Genomic DNA, 24,838 nt, shown 5'->3' with positions numbered 1-24,838 from the left:
GTTATCTACTGCCTAAGGCTACTTATTTATCTGCAATAAAGCTGGGCTACTACTAGTTATCATTGCTGTAACTTCGACGAATACACAGGGCCTGGGGCTGACTTGCCTTCAACATATTTGTCTAGAGAATAAATCTAGTTGAGGCAGGGAAGTGCCCGCAGGCCTGAGTGGCTCTGGGGATGGTGACCTGTTTTCATTGGGTTTTGAGGGACGAAAAGGGTAGTGCACTGAAGGAAGGGTATTCTGATCATGCTAATAAAAAAACGCTGCTCCCACGGTAGGGGCCCGCGGTCCCCAGCGGAGCAAGGACCGAAATGATCCGGACCTTTTGTGTGTCCTTGAGCACTCCCCAGTGTGTCTCCGTCCACCTCAGAATCCTCTGCCTCCATCTCCCAAACAACCGCTTGCTGGGACTCAACATGGCGTTAGAATCCCACGAGACACCTTTGTCTTTCTTAGCTCCCAACTGGAGGTTTTGCCATGCTTATTGGTCGCAGAGATCACAGCCTACGGTCCAGTGCCGCCTAGCCTTTGACGCATCCCACCACGGGGTCCATTTCCAAGATGGTGCTAGAACCTCCGCTGTTTGGGGGTCCTTTTCCGTTTCCGGCCCCAGCATCCGGAAGTGGTATATATAAGGGGCCTCTTCCTCGCTCCCAGTGCGGGGGCTGCAGAAGCAGGCGAGCAGCGATGGCGGCGGTCGCAGGGAATCCGCTGGCTGAGGCGAAGGACGGAGAGCCACAGCGGGAAGCTATGCCGGCCCTCGAGAGCCAGCGTCGCCAGATTGAGAATGGCGAGGATGGGCGAAAACGTCCATTGCGAGCCGGCGAAAGCTGGTGAGGCAGGGCTGAGAACGGAGCCTCGGCAGAGGGGACGGTGGGGGGTGCTGGCGATGGTGGGCGACGTGGCGCCGAGGTCTGTAGATCTGCAGTGGAGAATGGTGGGGGCGGGGAAGTGCTTGTGAGAGAATCGACCGGTCTGGGAAAGAGTCGGTCTGTGTGGTGGAGCCCGGTGTCTGAGAACTAGACGCGGTTTGTTATGGAGACTGGGAGCGGGGTCTGAGAAGAAACGGTCGTGAGGGGGGCCCGGGCCTGCGTGGTAGCACTAAGGCTCTGGAAAGGAGTCCATCTTCGCAATGGGAGGTGGGGGTGTGGCTTTGTGCTACACGACGTGTTAGTGGCTGTTGTGGTTGCTCCGCGACGCCTGAGGAGGAGGTGAGGCGCAGTAGCGAAATGCAAGCCCAAGGGCTGTGGGCGGGGATAAGGAGCCCGCGCCTGGGAATTAGGCTCGTGAGGTAGAAAGGGGCGTGCTCTGAGCCCGAGGAAAAACTGCTGCACGAGGAGGTGATGCCGGTGAGACGGAAAATGGCGTCTTAGAATGTGCAAAGTTTGTGACGCGGCGAGGTTTTTGCCTCTGGCGGAGACCTTCCCAGGACTGGAGAAAGTGCAGGTGATTGGCACGGGAAGGGTCTTCGATGTTTCTTTTATTTTCTGTATTCTGTATTGTTCTTGATATCAGGAAAAAAGCTATTTTTAAAAATGTCAATGGGTATCTTCATAAATCGGCTTGTTTTACTGATTTCATTGCTAACCAATGCTTGCAATGCACTGTTTCTGGGTTTGTTTTCTTTCTCGCCGAGCTGCATCTTGTTTTTTAAATTGTGAAATACGTAAGCTCTAAAGAAATTACACAAAACGTTTATTTTATAAAAAATAAATGGCCCATGGTATTCAAAAATTTCTAGGGCGGAAAGACAAAAGATTAACTGTTCCAGGTAGAAGAAATTAATGGGGGGTTTAGCGAGTCATGATAACTAAATGCAACGTTTGACCCTGGATTTGGATCCTGGAGCAGAACAAATAAAATTAAATCAGGCTTTTTCCCCTCATAAAATAAATTTTCTCTCTTTTACTGTAAAAGATGTGAATGGGAAAATGGGTGAAATTTGACTTGGAGTGTAGATTAGATATTAATAGTGCTAATTTCTTGCTCTAACTGCATTATGGTTATGAAAGAGAAGATCATAGTGAAAGTACATACGTAAATATTTAGGGGTAAAGAAACCATCTTACTCTCAGTTGGAAAAAATAGGATAGATAAAAACGTACTTAAACAATGATCGAGCAAATGGGTAAAATGTTCAATTTGAGATATCTGCATGAAGGGCATACGGTAAATCTTTGTGTTCTTTTTGCAATTATTCTGAGTATTTCAAAGTAAAAAAACTTGAAGAACAATAAAAGAAATTTGTGAATTCGACACGCAGGTTAAAATTCAGACTGATACCTTAAGAAATCCTTCCTGTGCTCCTATCAGATGAAAATCCCCCCTCCCTGCGCCACGGGGAACTGTTATCCCGAATTTTTAAATCAGATAATGTCTTTTCACCAGTGTATGCATTCATAAGTAGTATTTGTGGTCTTAGCTTTCATTTTATGGAGGATATTTGTGAAATATTGGATGCACACCGTGTGCCTCGGCTCAGGTAGTATGTGGTATCCACGTGCCGTTATTGGTGACGTCATTGGTCACTGTGGTTTCTTCACTGCTAAGGTACTATTTTTCTGTTTCTGTACGCAGTAATTCTTTTAAAAGCATCATTTATGTCCATCCATATCGGGATGTTTTATAACAGCTTCCCATCTCATGCAGTGTAAAGCTAAAATTCTTAGAATGACTTGCGAGGCTTTATGGTTGGAGAGTGGTCCCGCCGAGCTTTGATTTCTTCTCAGCTCGCTCTCCTCTTGATTCCCCTCCCCCTCACTTTCTCCATCCCGCCATATTGGACTCGTGCTGTTGTTTTTTGAACGCCGCAAGCGGGCTCTCACCTGATGGCCTTTACAGGGAGGTTTGCTAGTCTTATACAGTTTTTCCATCATGATACTCGGTGAAATATACATTCCTATTACTGGAAAAACCAAGTCGAGATTCCTTAAATCGAGAGTACGAAACCGAGCATTTTAAAAAACAAAAAACCGTTACGCTATAGTTACGCAAAAAAACGTTACGCTTTTATAGCAAGGAAAAGCCTCCATCCATCCAGAGCATAAACAGTAACTAGAACGTTTTTATAGCTCTTTGGAGGTGTTCAGGGTTTCCTTTCGGAGGGTGTTGAAAATATTTTGGAATAAGATAGAGATGGTCGCACAACACTGAATGTAAAAAATGCATTGTATTGTTCGCTTTTAAGTGGTTAATTACATGTTATGTGAATTAAAAAATTATGTTCTGTCAATAAAAAACTACCCACAAATGTTGGTTCACTATTGAAGCCAGTTAATTTATATCTGCTATTGTGGTTAATATCATGAAGTGTTTTTTCTTAACTATTTTTTTCTTCTTACCTCTTTAGGTAAGAGCAAAGCATCTCAAGATTCATACATTTACCGTCCATTTTCTAGGGGTTTGCTGCAGTGGTCAGGAAATGTGTTTATAAAGCATCTCAAAGTCATGAACTATCTCCCAAATCATAAAACCCATATTACTGTTAATATTTGTATCTTCTGTCTTTTGTCAGCTGGCAGATACGGTTAAGGGCAATGAATTAATTTAGCCATCTGAACTGATGTAATTTCTAAGAGAAGCTTATATTTAAGAGTAAATTCAGATCTGTGATAGTATAGCTTCCTTGGCAAATTTTAGTTTTTCTTTTTTGAGGATGAACCATCAACAAATGTAATTTAATCAGGAAAAGGAGGGAATCAATAGGTCTGTGCCAGGGTAGTGGGTAGTTTCCTAACAGGTAAGCAAGCATGGGGTTCTTTGTTCAGGTAAAGGAAGAGGATGGCCAGATTCAGTGTTATATAGAACAGATACTGATATTAAGGGAAAGCAACAGTGTTCAGTGAAGATTAAGATTAGCGTAGAAATGTTGATTATTCTATCAATGGAGAAAGCTGCACAGCATAGGGGAACCATTAATTTAATGAAGACCCTAAAACTATAAATCAACTAAAATTTTAACGTTTGGTTGGTAGTTGCTGCTATATCTCTTACATGGGTAGGATATGCCTTGATAACTAGATCTAAATCTTTTGTAATTAAGTTAGTAGCCCTGGTGCTTGTTCAGACTTTTCATGAACCAAAAGGGAAAAGGGTTTGTGAATCTGGAATCCTTGAGGGGGATATCGTTTGCTAGACAGCCACTATACCAGTCTTCGTTGCTTGAACATGAGTATGCTTTTAGCTTGGAAAGTATGTAGTTATTGAAAGATATTTATATTAGCATATGCAATTATATATGTAAGTATAATTAAACTAGGAAGATAAACTGCGTTTTGTCATTTTTAAAAATATTAAGCTTTAAAAAAGGAGTTTTTATTAAATTAAGTAAAATTTGGAGGATTTTTAGATAAACCTAATTGTGCCTATTATCATACCTTTTATAAAGGAGCAAATCTTTATCTCCGAGACATTGTTTAGGCATAAAATACCATTTTAACAGTGTTATTCTGAATTTGGGAAGAACAAATCAAGAATAGTTGTTAGAAAAGACAAGATATAATAAGTAGAAGTGAAGACAAAATATTATAGTCAACTTTGTAAAAACAATGGTAAACAGCAAAGATTTTTTAGGAGTTTTTTTTTTTAAACAAGGAATCTCTTAAAAATGTGTTAAGATATTTTTTAGAATGACTTGAGAGGATGGCAGAAAGCATCAAGGGTTAATGATAATTTGGTAACAAGAAAAGAACTTCTAATCTGAGCATAAATTAATGTGACCATTTTATAGAAAAAGGCCTAAATTCTAATTGTCCTCTTTTGGTAGATTCCTGTAACAATTTACAGTAAAGGGTTTTTTTGTATGCCTTTATATATGTATTTAGGCTATATAGATAATATAACTAAACTCAGAACAATGTAGTATTACATTTGCCATCTGAACAAGTTAATCATATATCTTAATTTATATCCATTTATCTATTTCTCTTTAATTATTGTATCTAATATAATTAACCCATTATGTAAATTATCTTGACCAAAATAACCAATATTCTTTTCTCTAGATACTAGAGAAAACTGGAGGACAGAGAATATTGTTTGGTAACATATTTCTATACATACGTATTTCATAGCATTTTAACAAATTTGAAGAAGCACAAATAAACAGTGACTTCAGCAAGATTAGTTGTATTTCTATATACTAGCAATAAGAAATTAGAAAATTAAAATATAAAATATCATTTATGGTCGCATCCCCAAAAAATAATACCTAGAAGTAAGTATAACAACGCAAATGCTTTTCAAACAATGACAACTCTGTGTGACAGCCACCTGGGCTGACAGATTGTGAGACATCTCGATTACAGAAAATTATAAAAATTTGTAAGTGTCTTTGAATTAAATAAACGTGGTAGTAATTTGTGTGAAACTTCAGTCTCGATAAAGCCTTTAGAGATTGAGGTTGTACCCAAGTCTGGTGGTTTTGCTTAGTGCTATAAAGAGTGATTTTAATGTTAATTCTCCTTGAAAATCTGCTTTTTTAAAAAATGTTGAGCAATGCTTCCTTTTGCATTGAAAGTCCCATGAACAATAAATAAGCTTAACTGAATAAATTAACCTCGTTGACTGTTAATACAGGCGTGGAAACCACGATGGGGAGGGGATGAAGGGTAAGTGAGGGGGTCTTTTAGATGAGCCATGAGAGATTTGTGGCAGGAGCCCTCGGGTGGGAGAAGGTGTGTGTCTTTGGCATAAATGAAGTGCAGGGTCTGTGGAGATCGGTGAGGCCAAAAAATCAAAAACAAAAAACCAGAAATATTTGTCTATTCTGGTGACAACCTGTGACTATTCCAAGGTTTTTCTATTCCTCCACACACACCCCCCCAATCCTTTTATAAACTATAAGCAAAGGAAAGTGGCCATTTTAAAGAATCCCTTTTATAGGGTTAAATTGCTAGAAAACTAACCAGTACAATATATATTTTTCATCACTTTTGTGTTTTTTAAAAAATATTTAAAGCTATAAATATTTGGAATAGCCATTTATATGTCAAATTCCGTAGCTGAGCAGGTTGGGTGGGGTAGCAGGGATTGTGTGTCTATTGCTATGAGCTTTTTATGTTGAAGCCCTGGGATTGAACGGTAACCGTTAACATTTATTTTGCACTTAATATATTTCAGGTATTTTCAGGACTTGAGAATGTCTCAGGACATTTTACAAAGGAATATTTCATCAATCCTGTTTAAACTTGTATTGCGTGTAAAAATTTCTCCTTTAAAAGAGAGCTGATGGGACTGTGTATTTAAAAATAGTTCAGATGGTGACTTTCGTATTAGTTGTTTTTTACCACAATATTTTTTTTTTAAGGGAGAGAGATGAGAAGCATCAACTTATAGTTGTGACACTTTAGTTGTTCATTGATTGCTTCTCATATGTGCACAACCCGCCTGGTCAGGCAACCACAGTTTTTTGGTGTTTTTTTTTTAATGAAAAGATTTATACGATCTGAAGAGAAACTAGAGTATACCACAATTTTTAAATAATTGAGCTAGTCACTATAATATCAGAATTTTACTATAAAACCAAAATAAATTCTAAATATGAAAATGATGGTAAATGGCAGTATGCAGTCTTTGAAGGAAAATCTTTCATCCTTTTAGCATTTGAAATTTTTTTTTTTGTTTCTGAGCAGATTTTAAGAATTTACTATTCTGTAGCTGAAGATTTTTGCCCCCATTTATGTCTTATTACAAATACTGCACACTTAACAAGTGGCTAAAGCCTAAAAGCAGCTGCAAAGAACATATTTTGAGCCTAATTTAACTGTTATACCATAATCTAATACAAGGGAACTTTTGTTTTTTCTATAATATAACCTCATGTTTTTCAGCACTGATTGTGGGTCCCCCCCTTTATTGAACATATCTGCTCTCAAATCCTAAGAAGTTAGATAATCTATCCAAATCTGAGTTTCACCAAATAACTTTTGATTCTAATTCATTTTTATGTGATGCTGAAATTTGTGTTTTTGTTTTAAATTCTGGGAGGAATTTTAAAAATTGAGATATAATTGACAACATTTTATCAGTTTTAGGGATACATGAAACTTGTCATCTTAACTTATAAGGTGTTGATACTTTTAGTCTAATACCCTTGGGAGGTGGTAAAAACTAACCCCCGCATCACCATGTGACACCCCTGTTATCTCTCTGGTCTAGGTTCCTTGTGGAGCAGCACTGGTACAAACAGTGGGAAGTGTATGTGCGGGGAGGAGACAAGGATTCTAGCACCTTCCCTGGCTGTGTCAGTAATACTAAGCTCTTTGAAGGTACTTGGCCTCTGCCTCCGCACATCAGCCTAGCCCTGGGATTCTTTTCCCTTGTATCACTATAAATGATCATAGCCCCTTCCCTGTGTTACGTCATTGGTGAGATGACCAGATGACTCATCACTTTCCTCCCCCTGTTCTTCCCCTGCCACCTCTCCCTGCTCCCCACAGACGAGGTAAACTGGCACCTCAAGAAGGGACTGAAGGAAGGTGAGGACTATGTGCTGCTCCCAGTGACTGCTTGGCATTACCTGGTCAGCTGGTACGGTTTAAAGCATGGCCAGCCGCCCATTGAACGCAAGGTACAGTGCATGGAGAGGGTGCTGGGAGGTAGATTCTGTGTGGAGTGGGGTAGGGGGAAGGCCTAATAGACCCAGGATGGGTACAGACCCGTGTGTGTACATGTATTACCACGTGTGTTGTGTAGCTGCATCTGTGCCTGCATGCCTCTCTCCCCTCTTACGTCTTTGTACAGGTAGGTATGTTGGTGTGTCCCCTGAGTGTGTTCCCCTGTGCCTCTGCTCCTCTGATCTCAGAGGTCATGGTGCTGTGTCTGTGTGTGTGTGTGCTGTGTGGGTACATTTGTGTGTATACTCTTCCATCCTGCCAGGTCGTGGATCTGCGTGGCGTCTGTAAGGTCGAGGTGTACCCAGTAGAACTGCTGCTTGTCCAGCACAGTGATATGGAAACACCCCACACTGCTCAATTCAGCCAAACCGATTCTATTGGTGAGTCTAAGGGTCACAGAAAGTTGGAGTTCCCAGCGATGGATCCTAGCTTGGTACCTAAGAGTGCATGTGGTTTGGCTGTGGCAGACTGAGAAGGGCTTGGTCAGGTAGAGCAGAGGCCCTGAGAGGTCCCGAGGGTATGTGAGCTGCATTCAGGTGGCATAGCTGGTATGGCAGAGGGTATTTCCTGGGGGTCTCAAGTCCTGAGTGTGGTTTGACCATTGGGAGATTGATTAGGGACAGAATGTATTGACCACGTGTACAAGGTCTGTGGGGGTGATGCAAGGTCTGGTGCCAAGATGGGTTGATTATTCGGGGTCCCAGAACAACCTTAAATGTGTTCCTTCTCTTTTCACAGCCACAGTTTTACGCACCGCTCGAGAGCAGTTTCTGGTGAGCCCCCAGGAAGAGGCACGTCTTTGGGTCAGGAACGCAGAAGGCACCTTTGAGAGATTCTGCAACACACGTGTGACAGTGCTTGACGCTGCTCTCAAGTCTGGGCAGGTGAGAGCCAGGAGGTCTTTTCTGCTCCCTCACAGGGCTCAGATGGTAGGAGGTGACGGCTAGATGTCCATAGGCCCTCCATGAATGCCTTTCCCGTTTTTCTTTCTCTTCCTCCAACCAGTTGGTCGTCATGGAGACCCGAAGCAAGGATGGCACTTGGCCCAGCAAACAGCCACGCAATGTGTAAGCCCTTGGGGTGTCTGGTCCAGGGTGTGGTCCCACAGTAGGCAGTACAATGGAGCCTGTGAGCATAGGTTCCCTGCATGTAGTAGGCCCTCAGCTTATAGTTTCTTATCCACCCTAGGAGCGGCACATCGAAGGAGGGTGAGAACTTCCGGGGCCAGCCAGGCATCTGTGGTCTCACCAACCTGGGGAACACATGCTTCATGAACTCGGCCCTGCAGGTGGGACATTAGGGCTACGTCTGGCACAGGGGTAGACTTCAAGTAGTGGGCATTGAGGACAGAGCTAGCAGTTCTTCAGGGTAAGGGTCACAAGTCTGACTTCATGTGTTCACATCCCTTCCTCAAACATCAATTACTTCTCTTCCATTGGCCCCCTGTTTTTCCTTTTCTTCTTCCTCTTGTCACTACATTCTTCTTTCTCTTGTAATACTGCCATCTTCTCTTCCTACTCCTGCACCCTTTCTTTCCCCCCGACCCTTCACTCTTTCTTCCCCCTTCCTCCTCACTTCCTTTTCTTGGTCTTCACCTTGCTCTCCTCTCCTCTCCCTCATTCCCCTGGCCTTGCCCCTGCAGTGTCTCAGTAACGTGCCACAGCTCACTGAGTACTTCCTCAAAAACCGCTATCTGGAGGAGCTTAACTTCTGCAACCCGCTGGGCATGAAGGGTGAGATCGCAGAGGCCTATGCGGACCTGGTGAAGCAGGCCTGGTCTGGCCACCACCGCTCCATCGTGCCCAATGTGTTCAAGGTGTGACTCGACCCTGGGCTCCCCTATACCACCCCACCCCCAACACTCCACTTGCCTCTCCTAACTCTCTCTTGCTCTGTTGGCCCTGCCCATCTTCTTAGACCAAGGTTGGCCACTTTGCATCCCAGTTTCTGGGCTACCAGCAGCATGATTCCCAGGAGCTGCTATCATTCCTCCTGGATGGGCTGCATGAGGACCTCAATCGTGTCAAGAAGAAGGAATATGTGGAGCTGTGTGATGCTGCTGGGCGGCCTGATCATGTAGGTGCCTCAGAAAGACCCCCATACTGAGAGCCCCACTAAAGCCACCAGGTCCTCTCCCTCAGGGATCCACTGGTTTCCCTAGGATATCCCACACCCTACCCCATCCCCAACCTCAACTTGACCCTCAGTCCTAACCTTGGGTCCAACACCACAGCTACCCGTACAGCCAACCAGAGTTAACCCCCACCCAGCCTGCTGCCCAGAATAAACCCCAGCCCTGACAATGCAGTGCCCAGACAGCCCTGGCTATAAACCTACCTCTGAACTTGACAGTGGCCCTACCCTTAACTTTCACCCCACGCGCATCTGCCCCAAACCATGGTTCCCCCTCCCCCCAGTGAGCCCCCCCACCCACCATGAACACTGTCAACAGGAGGTCGCTCAGGAGGCCTGGCAGAACCACAAACGGCGGAACGACTCTGTGATTGTGGACACTTTCCATGGATTATTCAAGTCCACATTGGTGTGCCCTGATTGTGGCAATGTGTCGGTGACCTTCGACCCGTTCTGCTACCTCAGTGTCCCACTGCCTGTCAACCACAAGAGGGTCATGGAGGTCTTCTTTGTCTCTATGGACCCCCGCCGCAAGCCAGAGCAGGTATGGGGGAATGGGGTCGTGGGGACATAACGAAGGATGTGTAGTCAGAGCTGTTTTGGTTAATCTGCCATGCCTCAAGGTTCTTGCACTAACTCATTGCATGCCCTTCTGCTCTTTTGTGGACACTATTTCTCCCTTAGCACCGGCTCGTGGTCCCCAAGAAAGGCAAGATTTCAGATTTGTGTGTGGCCCTGGCCAAACACACTGGTATCTCTCCAGAAAGGGTGAGGCTCTGTGGATGGAGGGAGGGTGGGATCCAGGGGCAGGGCAGCTGGAGGGCCTGTGGGGACGCTATAGACTGACCAGCCCCCTCTTGGCATCCTGTTTACAGATGATGGTGGCTGATGTCTTCAGTCATCGCTTCTATAAGATCTACCAGCTGGAGGAGTCTCTGAGTACCATCTTGGATCGAGATGATATCTTTATGTGAGTGAGGGGACCGGGGGGATTAGAGTTCCTCAGGAACACCCTTTCACCACTTTCCCTCTCACCTCCTAGTCTGATTGACAGGGCACCTGCCCTGGGCAGGGCTTCAGCCGTGTGCCTTTAGAGCCAGCAGTGGGTTGCGGTGAGAGATCCTAATACGGGGCATCCTCTTCCTTGTGATGTGAGGGGCGGCTCTTGTTTCTTCTTTATTTTACTCGGCATTTACTGAGCACCTCCTTTGTACCAAACACTGACCTACACGCCTTTCTCATATTGCAGTCCTCAAACACCAAAGCAGGTTTTGAAATAGGGAACACTAACATACTTTCTGAACATGAGAGCATTGAAAACAACATTAAAATCTTTGGGGTAAAAAAAAAATTGGGGAGGTAACTAAAATAGAAAGTACTTCATGAGTGTAAAAGTTCTTTGTAAACTAAGCAGTGTTTTCCAAAAAGAAAATGGTTTTTAACTTATTTATTAATTTTTAGAGAAAGATGAAGGGAGAGCAACATCAGTTTGTTGCTCCACTTATTTGTGCATTCACTGGTTGATTTTTGTGTGTGCCCTTACCATGGATCAAACCTATAGCCGTGGCACCTATCAGGATGATGCACTAACCAACCAAGCTACCTGGCCAGGGCAAGAAAGAGGTTTTAAATGTCTTTCTCTTTAAAAGTTTTTGTTCACTTCCTCAGCAGTTTGATAACATCAGAGTACATTGTAAGATTAAACATCACATAAACAACAGGCCATTTGAATTATCTAACAGTTTGCAAAGCACAAAATACTGGGTGATTCTTCAGACCCTTTTAAAAATACATTCAGATTGTGATGGGTGAGTGTGTGGAGCAGCTGGGTCAGAGTGCAAGAGTCTTGGGTATTCTGATCGGGCATGACTGGATGTCCACCCCTGCAGATATGAGGTGTCTGGAAGGTCTTCTATCACTGAGAACACTAAGGAGGATGTGGTGCTCCCTATCTACCTGCGGGAGCGTACTCCTGCCCGGGACTACAACAACTCCTACTATGGCCTGATGCTCTTTGGACACCCACTGCTGGTGTCAGTGCCCCGAGACCGGCTCTCCTGGGATGCCCTGTATCACATCCTGCTGTACCGCCTCTCGTGAGTCTATCCTTTAGGGGATGGGGTAGCATCTGAACTCAAACCTGGGTGTCTAGCTGCTTGGCTACCACCTCTCTTCCATGACCGCAAAGCGGCTCAAACTTCATATGGCCAGAGAGGAACATAGAGGTTTTCTTCCTTTAGCTTTGCCACCGTCTCTCTTAGGTGCCAGGGACTCAAGAGTTGAACAAAAAGGTAAAATACAATTTTATCTTTTTAAAAAAAATTTTTTTAGTGAGAAATGGGGAAACAGAGAGACTCTTGCATGTGCCTGACCGGGGTCTACCCGGCAAGCTCCCTGTGGGGCGATACTCTGCCCATCTGGGGCTGTTGCTCTGTTGCTTGGCAACCAAGCTAATTTAGCACCTGAGGTGAGGCCATGGAGCCATACTCAGTGCCTGGGGCCAACTTGCTCTAACCGAGCCATGGCTTTTGGAGGAAAAGAGAGAGAGAAGGGAGAGGGGTAAAGAAGCAGGTGGTTGCTTCTCCTGTGTGCCCTGACAAGGAATCAAATCCAGGACATCCACACGCTGGGCGACACTACTGCTGAGCCAGCCAGCGAGGGTCAGACAACTTCATATTATATTTATTGTCTCCTCCTGAAAGAGGCTTGATTATTTCTGTTTCTACCAATAGATTTTCGTTGGGTTTAAAATCCAGAGTCCTTACTGAGCTCGGCATAACACGGTACTTGCTGTCTGGTTTAACCCCTCCCCCACGTTCCACTTACAAATCCACTCCTTGGAGGCCTTCCATGATGAAGTTTACAGCAGATTGTCTGTGTGCCAGTGGCTTATCCTCCTAAAGATCCACATTCCTTATCTCTGGCACACGGCCTGCATTGTCAGGCCACTCTTCATGTGCTTCAGTGTTAGTTCCTGAGACCTTCCAGGCTCCTCGTGAACAAGTGTTGGTGTAGTGGCTTAACAGTGGCTTTCCATCACAAGCGAGTAGAGCCTGGGCTCTGCTCTCCCTGCCCTTTGCCCCTCCTGAGACTCTCCACTATTCTTTCCATAGACGCTATGTGACCAAACCCAGCTCAGATGACGAGGATGATGGTGATGAGAAAGGTAAGGAAGAAGAAGGCGGAAGAATAGATAAGGATGAGAGTCTGTACAAGTGGTCCAGTGGCTGGAAGGAAGGTTGGGGATGGGAGTTCAGGGTAACTGACCCCCCACAGGGTCCAGCTGCGTGGAAATTGCCATTTATCCCCTGGAGGTTACATAGACCCATCTCTGGCATTCTCCTCTGCCCTAGCAGATACAGAGGGTAAGAACAGCATCCCCAAGTCTGGAAATGGAGCTGCAGGCAGCGCCCAAGATCCTGGACCAGAGCAGGCTGGGCCAAGCTCTGGAGTCGCTGGCAGGAGCCGGGCCTCTGCGGACAACTCTGCTGGACCATCTAACTGGCCCCAGAGGGCACGGCGCAAGCACCTGTTCACCCTGCAGACAGTGAACTCCAACGGGACCAGTGACCGCTCAAACTTGAACGAGGATACTCAAGGTATCTCCTTTAGTTGTGAGTCAGGGTTGGGGGGGGGGACGCTTTTTGAAAGCAGGGCCTATGACCATCTCCCTCACCCCCAGCCCAGCCATATATTGCCCTCGACTGGGAGCCAGAGATGAAAAAGCGTTACTATGATGAGGTGGAGGCTGAGGTAAACGTGGTACCAGGGATGTGGGGTGGGGGAGCAGTTGCAGCTGTGTCCCCTCAACTACTTCACCCATACCCCCCCCCCCAGTCCTCCAAGCTGTGACCACAGAGTTCCCAGGGCGTCAGAGTCCTGCTCTTAACCATACTCTGCCATGTGTGTCTTCCACCCCACTCCCTTTTATCTGCCCACGCCGGTGGCGCCCCTTTCCCTCCCCCTAGGGCTACGTCAAGCACGAGTGCGTTAGGTATGTGCTGAAGAAGGCTCCCGTGAAGCTGCAGGAGTGCATTGAGCTCTTCACCACTGTGGAGACCCTGGAGAAGGAAAACCCCTGGTGAGGGACCGGGACCTCTGGGGCTCTAGTTGGGTGGGACCACCTGCCCAAGTCCCTGCTACCCCTAAATATGCCTGCTTTTCCCCTTCCCGTCACTCCGGCCACCAACACCCAGCCATGTTCCCACCTCAGAGCCTTTGCCTGGGCTGTTTTTTCTCCCAGGAGTGCTCTTCCTCTGGTCTAGACAGGACTCCTTCAGTTTGCTCAGGTTTTCAATCAAATGTCACCTTATCAGAGAGTTCGCTTACTGCCATGTCCCCTCCATCCATTATCTCCCAGTCTCCCAGTGTTCTTTTCTTCCTGGCTGAGCGTTACTCTTTCTAGCTCAGGAACACCACTTGATGTCACATCCTAGATCCCCTTGTGTCATTATTTGTCTTCTCTGTTAGAGTAAACCCCCTTGAGGGTGAAGACTTAAGTTCACTGTGTGTCTCTTCCAACTGAATGTAATAGTGTGGGGTATGCAGTAGGTGCTCAGTAGATCCCTTGCAGAATAAACAAAACAAAAGGGAGAGCCGAAAAGATGAAGCCAGTCTCAAAAAACAGCCGGTCTCCACATCTCCATAGAGCAGAAAGGGAACAGAAATACTGAGTAGTGCCGAAGGATTTAGCAGTGCAGTCAGTGAGTACCTGGCGAGTGAGTGGAATAGGAAGAGAGAGAACAAGAGGGCCAGAGGCAGGCTTTGCAACAAGATGAGCACCGTCTCATGGATCAGAAACCAAACAGAAACGCACTAGTACAAATCATATAGAGAAGGCAGTTGAAGAGCCCTTGATGAGTGACATGTGAAGCAAGTGAGAGGAACAACAGGCTAGAAAAAAAGAGCATCTCTGGAGTGGACATAGCCTGCAAAGGCCATCTGGTGCATAGCATGCCCAGAAAGTGTGTACTGACTCGGGCTCTGTCTGTAGGTACTGCCCCTCCTGCAAGCAGCACCAGCTGGCCACCAAGAAACTGGACCTGTGGGCACTGCCTGAGACACTCATCATCCACCTGAAGCGCTTTTCCTACACCAAGTTCTCCCGGGAGAAGCTGGACACCCTTGTGGAGTTCCCTATTCGGTCTGGAGCCCAGGGAGGCCCACTGGGGGTGGGGGAGGCAGGGAGTGGGGAGGGACATGCTGGTATTAACCCTCCCCCCACCCACAGGGACCTGGACTTCTCCGAGTTTGTCATCAAGCCGCAGAACGAGTCAGCCCCAGAGCTGTACAAATATGATCTCATCGCAGTGTCCAACCATTATGGGGGCCTGCGTGATGGACACTGTATGTGGCGGGGGCGTGCCCTGGGGGGGTCAGGATATCCCAAGGGGTGAACAGATCTGTGAGCCAGTGGTGAGGTTACCAGGGTGGGAGGAGTGAGGGAGTGAACCTAGACATTTCTTAGGGGCCAGAGGGTGGGTGAGGACAACCCCCCTTCTCTTCCAGACACAACATTTGCCTGCAACAAGGACAGTGGGCAATGGTACTACTTTGATGACAACAGCGTCTCACCTGTGACTGAGAATCAGATTGAGGTGAGACTTTTGTCCTCCCTTCTCCCTTTCTCCCAGCCATCCCCCTGCTCTGATCCACACTGACTCCTGTCCTTTCCCTGCAGTCTAAGGCAGCCTACGTGCTCTTCTATCAACGCCAGGATGTGGCGCGTCGCATGCAGCCCAAGCCCCAACCGGGCCCTTCTGACCCTCCAGCATCTCCTGCCTGCGATTCCCCACCCAAACCTGAGTTAATGGATACAAACTAAGCAGCCCTGGCCCTGCCACAAGAAAGAAAGTTATCTGTACTCTGTTCCTTACCCTCTCTACTCCTGACCTCTTACCCGTGGTAGGTGTCCCGTACCAGGCATCACAGGCTTAGTTGTGGCTACTGTTTTCTTGTGCCGCCCTATTGCTCTTTTCCTGGGGAAGAAGGGGTTACTGTTCTCTTGTGCCACCCTATTGCTCTTTTCCTGGGGAAGAAGGGGTTACTGTTCTCTTGTGCCACCCTATTGCTCTTTTCCTGGGAAGAAGGGGTTACTGTTCTCTTGTGCCACCCTATTGCCCTTTTCCTGGGGAAGAAGGGGTTACTGTTCTCTTGTGCCACCCTATTGCTCTTTTCCTGGGAAGAAGGGGTTACTGTTCTCTTGTGCCACCCTATTGCTCTTTTCTTGGGAAGAAGGGGTTACTGTTCTCTTGTGCCACCCTATTGCTCTTTTCCTGGGAAGAAGGGGTTACTGTTCTCTTGTGCCACCCTATTGCTCTTTTCCTGGGGAAGAAGGGGTTGTGTCTCCCGGCAGTGTGTTCCTGCCTGTGTTTGCCTCTTAGATCATTAACCTCCTCTTCGATCCTGTATTTATGGTTGTTCCCTTTCCTCTGTCCTCAATCTGGGTGACCTGAGGCGGCGGTGGTGGGATACACCTGAACACAGAGTGTATTTTCTTATTGAGACCTGTACCTTCCGCTGTGTATATATAAAGTGCCAGTGTGGCCCTTGGCCGTGTGGGGTTTGTTTTCTTGTTCACGTACTTACTGACTGTATGCCTTTGTGGTCATGTGCCCTTATTAAATGCTAAGTGTGTGGTACCACTGCGTGCTTATTTATTGTCAGCTGTGCGCCAGATGCTCTTCTGAGTGCTTTTGAAGCACCATTTGCACACCCAACACAAGTCCCACACCAGTGCATGCCCCTGTGCTCCAGCATTTCACACACACTGGCTCGGTCCTCACAACACTCTCACAGAACAGTTTTCAGGAGGTAAGGGTAAGCACACTTCATCAGTTATAGTAGCGGCCACTTGACCTCAGCCCAGGATGGAAATTTTTATTTTATATTTTTTAATGGTTTTTTTATTTTTATTGATTTTTAGAGAGGAGGGGGTGGAGAAAGAAACCTCAATTTCTTTTTCTACCTTTTTTGTTTTACAGCAAAATATATATTTTTTATTCTATTACATAAAGGTCAGGAATAGAAATGTTATCTATGGGGACAAGTTCAAATACAGGTCATGAGAAAGCCTTCTACAGTACTGGAAATGTTCTGTCTTGATTTATTTTTTCTGGGTTTTTCCCCATTTTATTGGCTTTATTAGGGGGACACTGGTTAAGAAAATCAGGTTTCAAGTGTAATTCTGCAGCGTGTCATCTGTACACTGTACTGTGTGTTCACCAGCTGTTCCACTTAAACAGGTTCATTGGCTGGTTCTTGCATGTGCTCTGACTGGGGATCAAACCCACAACCTTGGTGTATCTGAATGATCCTCTAACCAACTGAGCCACCTGGCCAGGGCAGGGTGGAAATGTCTGTGGACATGACCAATGGGGAAAGGTGTACCTGGAACAGACAGGCATCTACGTGGGCAGATGTGTGGTTTCTGGGCATAAAGATACTATCCAGACCACCTCACAGGCGTTTACTTAGTAGTGTCCTCTGAGAGCTGGAGAGGTAGTGCACCTCACCCAAACCAGCCAACCTGACAGGATACAAGTTCCGTGTCTGTTAGCCCCATCCCGCCATGACCCAAGCTCCCCCACCAGTCAGGATCCCTCATCTCAAGAGAGCTGGAGCATGTACCACAGAATAGCTGTCGCATAATAAGCATAAGATACCAAGTAAGCACTGAACATCTCCCACCTGAGTCCTCCTGTAGGTGCCAGCTCCCATCTCAGAAACGGATTCTGTGAGGACAGCTGTGGAATGTAGTGGAGTGAGCAAATGCATGGTATCTGAACAGAAGCCTGTTATCCTTCACACTGAGGAAGGGAGTAATGCTCAGGGGCGGTTGAGGGGCCATTTCTACAATCAGGACCTTACCATCCCCCCCAGCCGGCTGCCTTTGTACCAGACCTGACTCGGTCACTCAGTCCAGCATTATCACCTGCAAGCCTCCCAGTTGCACTGTTGACATGGGCAAAAATCAAGGTAGTTTCTGTGGGGAACTCAGCCCAAACTGACTTAAGGAAAAATGACAAATACTAGTTTAGTCTGGCTTGATCCAGCAACTCAGAAGCTGTCATTTAAACGTCAGTTGATTGTGATTTAAGAACTATTACCCCATTTTGCAGATGAGGAAGCTGGCATCAAGAGCTGGTTCAAAATGGGCTATAAGGACAGAAAGACCTCACTGCCTATGGATAATTAGTCCTGGGCAAAGCCCTCCTCAAGTGAAGTCATTTCAAGTTATTTCCCTGATTTAACCAAAGACATCCTGAAAAGACCACATGCATAGGAATCAGGAGAAATAAAAGAGACATTAGAATTCTCAGACATCAGTGTAAATGAGATATGTTTACTCTGGTCGTGGAAATAAAGATGATTACAGTAAACAAACCTAAAACTTTGAAAACGAGTTGAAAATAACCAACCATAAGTGAAAGATTTGAGAGAATAAAATTTAAGAAGTCAATGGATGAGTTTAACAACACAGACATAGCTGAAGAATGAATTGGTGAGTTGGCTATAGGTAAAAAGACGAAGGAATGCAATGCATCTTTTAAAAGATTTTCAGTTGCACTCATATAGTTTGATAAATTCAAGATCTCAAACTAAAGTCTAGAAAAAGTATAAATTTCAAACAAATAAAGGGAAGGAAATTTATGAATAATCCAGGAGATGGCAAGAAGAAAGGAACGTGGACCAAGGTGTACATACACAGTTATTTGTAAATAAGGTCTGCTTTGGTCCCTTTGTTTTCAACGGAGGGAACTGGGAACCCAGCTGCTGATTTGAGATCTTGATTGCCACCAAGACCATGACTGTCATGGTACCAGGGAGAAGATGAGGTGAGGCCAAGTAAGAATGCCACAAAATGTTCCTACAACTTTGAATACAGCTTTTTCTTGATTGAACACTTGCTTGATTGCTATAAACCTCTCACTAGTATTGTTCAGAACTACTCGGTTCTGCTGCTTTTTTTTTTTTTTTTTACAGAGTCAGAGAGAGGGATAGACAGGGACAGACAGACAGGAATGGAGAGATGAGAAGCATCAATCATTAGTTTTTCATTGCGCATTGCGACACCTTAGTTGTTCATTGATTGCTTTCTCATATGTGCCTTGACTGCGGGCCTTCAGCAGACCGAGTAACCCCTTGCTGGAGCCAGCGACCTAGGGTCCAAGCTGGTGAGCTTTTGCTCAAACCAGATGAGTCCACGCTCAAGCTGGTGACCTCAGGGTCTTGAACCTGGGTCCTTGTCATCCCAGTCCGACACTCTATCCACTGCGTCACTACCTGGTCAGGTTCTGCTGCTTTTTTATTTCTGTTGGGCAATGAGAACTTGGAGCTTCCTAGTCTGACATTTTGCTGAGGTCACTCCCATTGTGTATAATGTTTTACGTGTGTTTATTCTTTTTTTTTAAGATTTTTATTTATTCATTTTAGAGACAAGAAAGAGACAAAGATAGAGAAGGGAGAGAGAAGGGGGGAAGAGCAGGAAGCATCAACTTCCATATGTGCCTTGACTAAGCAAGCCCAGGGTTTCGAATCCGCAGCCTCAGTGTTCCAGGTCGACGCTTTATCCACTGAGCCACCAGGCCAGGCCACATATGTTTCTTAACACACTTAGGTAGCATGTAGTTGGGTCTTTTTATATATTCTATTCTGATGGATATGTGTTTTAATTGAGGTGCTTAGATCATTCAGTTAGTGCGATTATTGATATATACTGCTCACAAAAATTAAAGGATATTTTATCGCTTCATATTCATTTTGAAATATCCCCTAATTTATGTGAGCAGTATGTTTAAATATAAGTCATCTAACTATTGGTTTTCTATCTGTTCTTATGTCCTCTTTTCCTTTCCTCTCTTTTTCTACTGTATTTTGATTACATATTTTTTAATGATTCTACTTTATTTCTTTCGTCTTATTAGCTTAACTCAGTTTTATTTATTGATTGCTTTAGGATTTATAGTATATATCTTTAACTTATCGAAATCTGCCTTCAAGTGATATATGCCACTTTGCATTTTAGAACTTTACAATCGTGTGCTTCAGTTTCTCTCAGCTGACCCTTTATTCTTTTGTTATTGAGCTTAGTTTTACTTGTTATAACCCTCCACAATACATTATTTTTCTTTACACAATTACTTTAAATACATTTAAATAATAAGAAAAGGAATTGTGTGTGTTTACCCATATAGTTACCATTTCCATTCCTCCTCATTCTTTTGTGTTGGTCTTGATTTCCTGAAGGACATCCTTGAACATTTCTTGTACTTCAGGTCTGCTGGTGATGAATTCTCTCAGTTTCTGTGTGTCTGGAAAAGTATTTTACCTTATTTTTTTAAAGATATTTTCAGGGGAATAGAATTCTAAGTTGACAGTTTCTATTTTTTTTTAATTCATTTTAGAGAGGAGAGAGAAAGGGAGAGAGAGAGACAGAGAGGGAGAGAGAGAGAGAGAGGAGAGAGAGAGAGAGAAGGGGGGAGGAGCTGGAAGCATCAACTCCCATATGTGCCTTGACCAGGCAAGCCCAGGGTTTCAAACCGGCGACCTCAGCATTTCCAGGTCGACACTTTATCCACTGTGCCACCCTATTTTTTTTTTATTTACAGTTTCTATTTCTTTAAGTACTTTAAAGACGGTACTCCACTGCCTTCTTTGCATTGTTTCCAGTGAGAAATCTGCTGTCATCATCATCTTTGTGCCTGTGTAACATGTCTTTTTCTTTGACTGCTTTGAAGATTTTCTCTATTTAGTACCATTTTGAGCATTTTGATTATGACATGCCTTGGCATAGTTTTCTTCCTGTTTTTGTGCTTGGGTTTCTTTAAGCTTCTTGAATCTATGGATTTGTAGTGTTCATCAAATTTGGAAAAAGTTTGGTCAGTAGTTCTTCAAAATTTTCTTTTCTGAAACTCTCCTCTCTCTTCTTCTTCATGGACTTCAATTACATATTAGGCTGCATGGAGTTGTCCCGTAGCTCACTGATGCTTTCTTCTTTTTCTTCTTTCTCTTTCTCTTCTTTCTTCTTCTTCTCCTTCCTCTCCCCCTCCTCCTCCTCCTCCCCCTTCTTCTTTTTCTTTTCCTCCTCCTCTCCCTCCTTCCCTTCCTCCTCTTTCTTTTTCTTTTCCTTCCTCTTCTCCCTCTCCCTCTTCTTTTCTTCTTCCTTTTCTTTTGATTCTTTTTACTCTGTTTCATTTCAGTACTTTTTATTTCTGTACCTTTAAGTTGACCATAATATTCTTTGGCAATGTCTGATGTGCTGTTCATCCAATCCAGTGTATTTTTCAACCAGGACATTGTAGCTTTTCAGTTGGGTCTTTTTTATATTCTCAGTGTCTCTACTTAGCTTTTTGAATGGCATGCAGTCATACTGATAATTGTGTTAATGTCCCTCTCTGCTAATTCTAACATCAGTGTCAGTTCTAAGTCAGTGTTTTTTTTTTTTCATTTTTCCGAAGCTGGAAACTGGGAGGCAGTCAGACAGACTCCCGCATGCGCCCGACCGGGATCCACCCGGCACGCCCACCAGGGGGCGATGCTCTGCCCATCTGGGGCATCGCTCTGTTGCATCCAGAGCCATCCTAGCGCCTGAGGCAGAGGCCATAGAGCCATCCTCAGTGCCCGGGCTTTCTTTGCTCTTTGCTCCGATGGAGCCTCGGCTGTGGGAGGGGAAGAGAGAGACAGAGAGGAAGGAGAGGGGGAGGGGTGGAGAAGCAGATGGGCGCTTCTCCTGTGTGCCCCGGCTGGGAATCGAACCCGGGACTCCTGCACGCCAGGCCGACGCTCTACCACTGAGCCAACCGGCCAGGGCCCTCTAAGTCAGTTTTGATTGATTGGTCACATTGTTATGAGTTGCATTTCCCTGCAAAGGTTTTTCTGGCAATCTTTGGTTAGATCCCAGACACTGTGAATTTTACCTTACTGGTTGCAGAAGATTTTTATATTCTTATAAATCTCTGGGGTGCATATAATTTTCTTGGAAACAGTTTGGCCCTTTCAGGTCTTGCTTTTATAATTTGTTAGGCATTTCCAAAGAAGTGTTGATTCTAAGGCTAATTATTTCTCTACTGAGTTTTCTAGGCAATGACCTGTGAGCTATGAGTGTTTCTAGTCTTGCTGATTGGATTAGCCACTGTTACCCACCATGTGTGAACACCAGGCATTGTTCCCTATAATCTTTTTCAATGGTTCTTTACCCAGTCTTGGGCAGTTTCTTCACACACGTACACCGATTGGTACTCTGCTGACTGTTTAAGGACCTTCTATAGGTCTCTAGGGTCCTCAGTACACCTCCTCTCTGATCTCTGCCCTGTGGACACTAGCTGTCCTGGTCTCCATTGACTCCCAGCTCTGCCTCCTCAATTAGAGAGGTCTGCTGCACTTTGCCTGGGTTCTCTTTCCTGAACTGTGGCCTGGACAATCCCTTCAGGTGGTAAATTGGAGAATTCAGGAGACTTCAATAATCACTTGTTTTCTGTCTCTTGGAGATCACTGTCTCTCATTTCTTGATGTCTATTGTTTTTGAAAACCATTGTTTCATGTGTTTGGTCTGGTTCTATTGTTTCAGGTAGAAAGGTAAGTCTTGTCCTTGTTGCTCCATCTTGACTGGATTCAGAAGTGCTTTCCCTCGACTTTGTAAAATTTAGTTAACTGTTCTTTTCTCACTACTTGAAATGGAGGCTTAGCTCATTAGTTATTCCAACTTTTTATTTATTTATTTATTTATTTTTTACAGAGACAGAGAGTGAGTCAGAGAGAGGGATAGACAGGGACAGACAGACAGGAACAAAGAGAGATGAGAAGCATCAATCATTAGTTTTTCATTGCGCCTTGCAACACCTTAGTTGTTCATTGATTGCTTTCTCATATGTGCCTTGACCGTGGGCCTTCAGCAGACCGAGTAACCCCTTGCTGGAGCCAGTGATCTTGGGCTCAAGCTGGTGGGATTTTGCTCAAACCAGATGAGCCCACGCTCAAGCTGGCGACGTCGGGGTCTCGAACCTGGGTCCTCTGCATCCCAGTCCGACGCTCTATCCATTGCACCACCGCCTGGTCAGGCAGTTATTCCAATATTTTGCCTTAATATATTTGTAATCTTAGGTACTAAAATAAATATATGGATTGTAAAGACCTCATATGCACAGATTTATTATTTTTAACACTGTTGGGTTCTTTAAATTTTTTTCAATTCAAAAACAGTAATACCTTTGTGATATGCTTACAGTTTTTTGTGCTATCATAGTCCTAATCTTGAAAAATCTTTCCTTAACAACTGGAGAAAAATGAATATAAACATGGGTATCTATATTTTTTTAAACTTATTTTATAATACCTTTAAAATATTGTACATTATTTCAATGTAGTAAAGAAATTGGAGAAGGAGAGAGAGCCAGCACTCTAGAAGTTAAAAAGAAATATGGAAATTAGAAAAGAAGCAGGGAGAAGGAGGAACAGAAAAGTGGAAAAGTGAGTAGCACGTGGACAAGGTTTACAGTTACAGTTTCCATAGAATGCAGTGCATGGCTGGTGATGGCCCAAATGCCACCCCATTGAGCTGGTCACTGCCTGTGTTAACTACTCTAAGGAATGGTAGAAACATGATAGAATAAAATTTAATTGTGAATAGAGCTTTCTGGGGTTGTTAAGAATGAACAATGTTACCAAGTCTGGGCAATGGGAAAGGGAGGCAAAGGGGAGGCTAAGAAAACATTTTTCATTGCTTTGTCTGAGGCAGAAGCAGCCCCTCCCGCAGCTGTAAAGTAGATATGGAGCTGGAGACTAAATTCAGAGAGGATGGTAACTTGCCTGTGACAGATGACTATTATCAAAGGGTGTGCACTGACTTGGTAGAATTTCTGTGACTACCTGTGAATTATCTATGAAGCAAAAAACCTGCGGGGAATCAGCAAAATTGCCGCTTCTTGCTTACCCAGGCTAACACCATGCCTTTGGGGGCTTCTTTGACCTTGTCCACTTTCCCCTATCCCTAACCTAAGACCAAAAGGCAGTTCTGGGCCAAGATGCACACTTTTTTTTCTTTTTTGTGTGTGAGAGAGAAAGAGAGAAAGACAGGAAGGGAGAGAGATGAGAAGCATCAACTCATAGTTGCATCACTTCAGTAGTTCACTGATTGCTTCTCATACATGCCTTGACCAGGGGTCTCTGACCAAGCCAGTTACCCCTTACTCAAGCCAGCACCATGGGCTTCAAGCCAGTGACTTTTGGGCTCAGCCAGCGACCCTGCATTCAAGCTGGTGAACCGGTGCTCAAACCTTAATGTCCCAGGTCAACACTCTATCCACTGCACCACCACCGATCAGGCCAAAGTGCAAACTTTTAAAGTCGATGACTGAGATTCCTCTCTCCACATTCGCCCTAATTGCCTAGCCCACCTGTTACACCAAAAGTGAGTGGAAATAATCTTTCTTAATCTCCCAAGGTCCTAATCCACTGTTATGGACTGAACTGTGTCCCCCTCAAAATCCGTATGTTGAAGTTCTAACTCTCAGTACCTCAAAATAACTGTATTTGAAGATGGGATCTTTAAAGAAGTTATTACGATATAAACAAGGTCATTAGGCATGAATGCAGTATGACTGATCGCTATAAGAAGAACGAGCTTTTGGGATCAAATAAAGGCTATTATTTGGACTCTATGTGCCACAACCAGAGAGGAACTGGGAACCAAGTGAAGCTGAAGGGTCACCCAAACCAGCAGGCTGGTGGAGCCCCAGGATCCAGCCTCTGCCTAAGCTTTCCCATTTTTGTATTTTTCTGAAGCTGGAAACGGGGAGAGACAGTCAGACAGACTCCCGCATGCGCCCGACCGGGATCCACCCGGCACGCCCACCAGGGGCGACGCTCTGCCCACCAGGGGGCGATGCTCTGCCCCTCCCGGGGGGGGGGGGTCACCAAAGGCACTCTAGCGCCTGGGGCAGAGGCCAAGGAGCCATCCCCAGCGCCCGGGCCATCCCCGCTCCAATGGAGCCTCGGCTGGGCTGCGGGAGGGGAAGAGAGAGACAGAGAGGAAGGAGGGGGGGAGGGGTGGAGAAGCAAATGGGCGCTTCTCCTATGTGCCCTGGCCG

General features: G+C 45.1%; 1 protein-coding gene across 5 annotated transcripts; it reads left to right on the top strand.

Moving 5' to 3' along the window:
- Window positions 1-627: 627 nt before the first annotated feature.
- Window positions 628-16,393, top strand: USP11 (ubiquitin specific peptidase 11). 5 transcript variants are annotated; one of them, XR_010747812.1, is made up of 22 exons: window positions 628-836; window positions 7,162-7,271; window positions 7,443-7,573; window positions 7,882-7,999; window positions 8,358-8,503; window positions 8,625-8,686; window positions 8,808-8,907; window positions 9,262-9,435; window positions 9,537-9,695; window positions 10,072-10,296; window positions 10,437-10,520; window positions 10,628-10,722; window positions 11,642-11,848; window positions 12,866-12,918; window positions 13,106-13,351; window positions 13,435-13,505; window positions 13,721-13,833; window positions 14,746-14,895; window positions 14,983-15,098; window positions 15,261-15,349; window positions 15,433-15,942; window positions 16,036-16,393. XR_010747812.1 is itself a non-coding variant. In XM_066356206.1 (21 exons), the coding sequence occupies exons 1-21, from the start codon at window positions 691-693 to the stop codon at window positions 15,574-15,576; spliced, it is 2,739 nt and encodes a 912-aa protein (XP_066212303.1). In that variant the 5' UTR covers window positions 628-690; the 3' UTR covers window positions 15,577-16,393. The 5 variants fall into 5 exon arrangements, 3 of the variants coding, with proteins under 3 accessions (XP_066212303.1, XP_066212305.1, XP_066212306.1); XR_010747811.1 differs by having other exon boundaries at window positions 15,433-15,991; XM_066356206.1 differs by having other exon boundaries at window positions 15,433-16,393.
- Window positions 16,394-24,838: the final 8,445 nt, after the last annotated feature.

The sequence above is a fragment of the Saccopteryx leptura genome, chromosome X (genome assembly GCF_036850995.1).
Source record: "Saccopteryx leptura isolate mSacLep1 chromosome X, mSacLep1_pri_phased_curated, whole genome shotgun sequence".
Classification (NCBI taxonomy): domain Eukaryota; kingdom Metazoa; phylum Chordata; class Mammalia; order Chiroptera; family Emballonuridae; genus Saccopteryx; species Saccopteryx leptura.
The sequence above is the reverse complement of the archived record's forward strand: the minus strand, read 5'-3'. Positions and strand labels throughout refer to the sequence as shown.

Coding starts and splice junctions, on each gene's coding strand:
- USP11 (XM_066356206.1), top strand. CDS start 691: ATGGCGGCGGTCGCAGGGAATCCGCTGGCTGAGGCGAAGGACGGAGAG. Junction 8,000..8,357: donor CAGCCAAACCGATTCTATTG/GTGAGTCTAAGG, acceptor CTCTTTTCACAG/CCACAGTTTTACGCACCGCT. Junction 14,896..14,982: donor CTTGTGGAGTTCCCTATTCG/GTCTGGAGCCCA, acceptor CCCCACCCACAG/GGACCTGGACTTCTCCGAGT.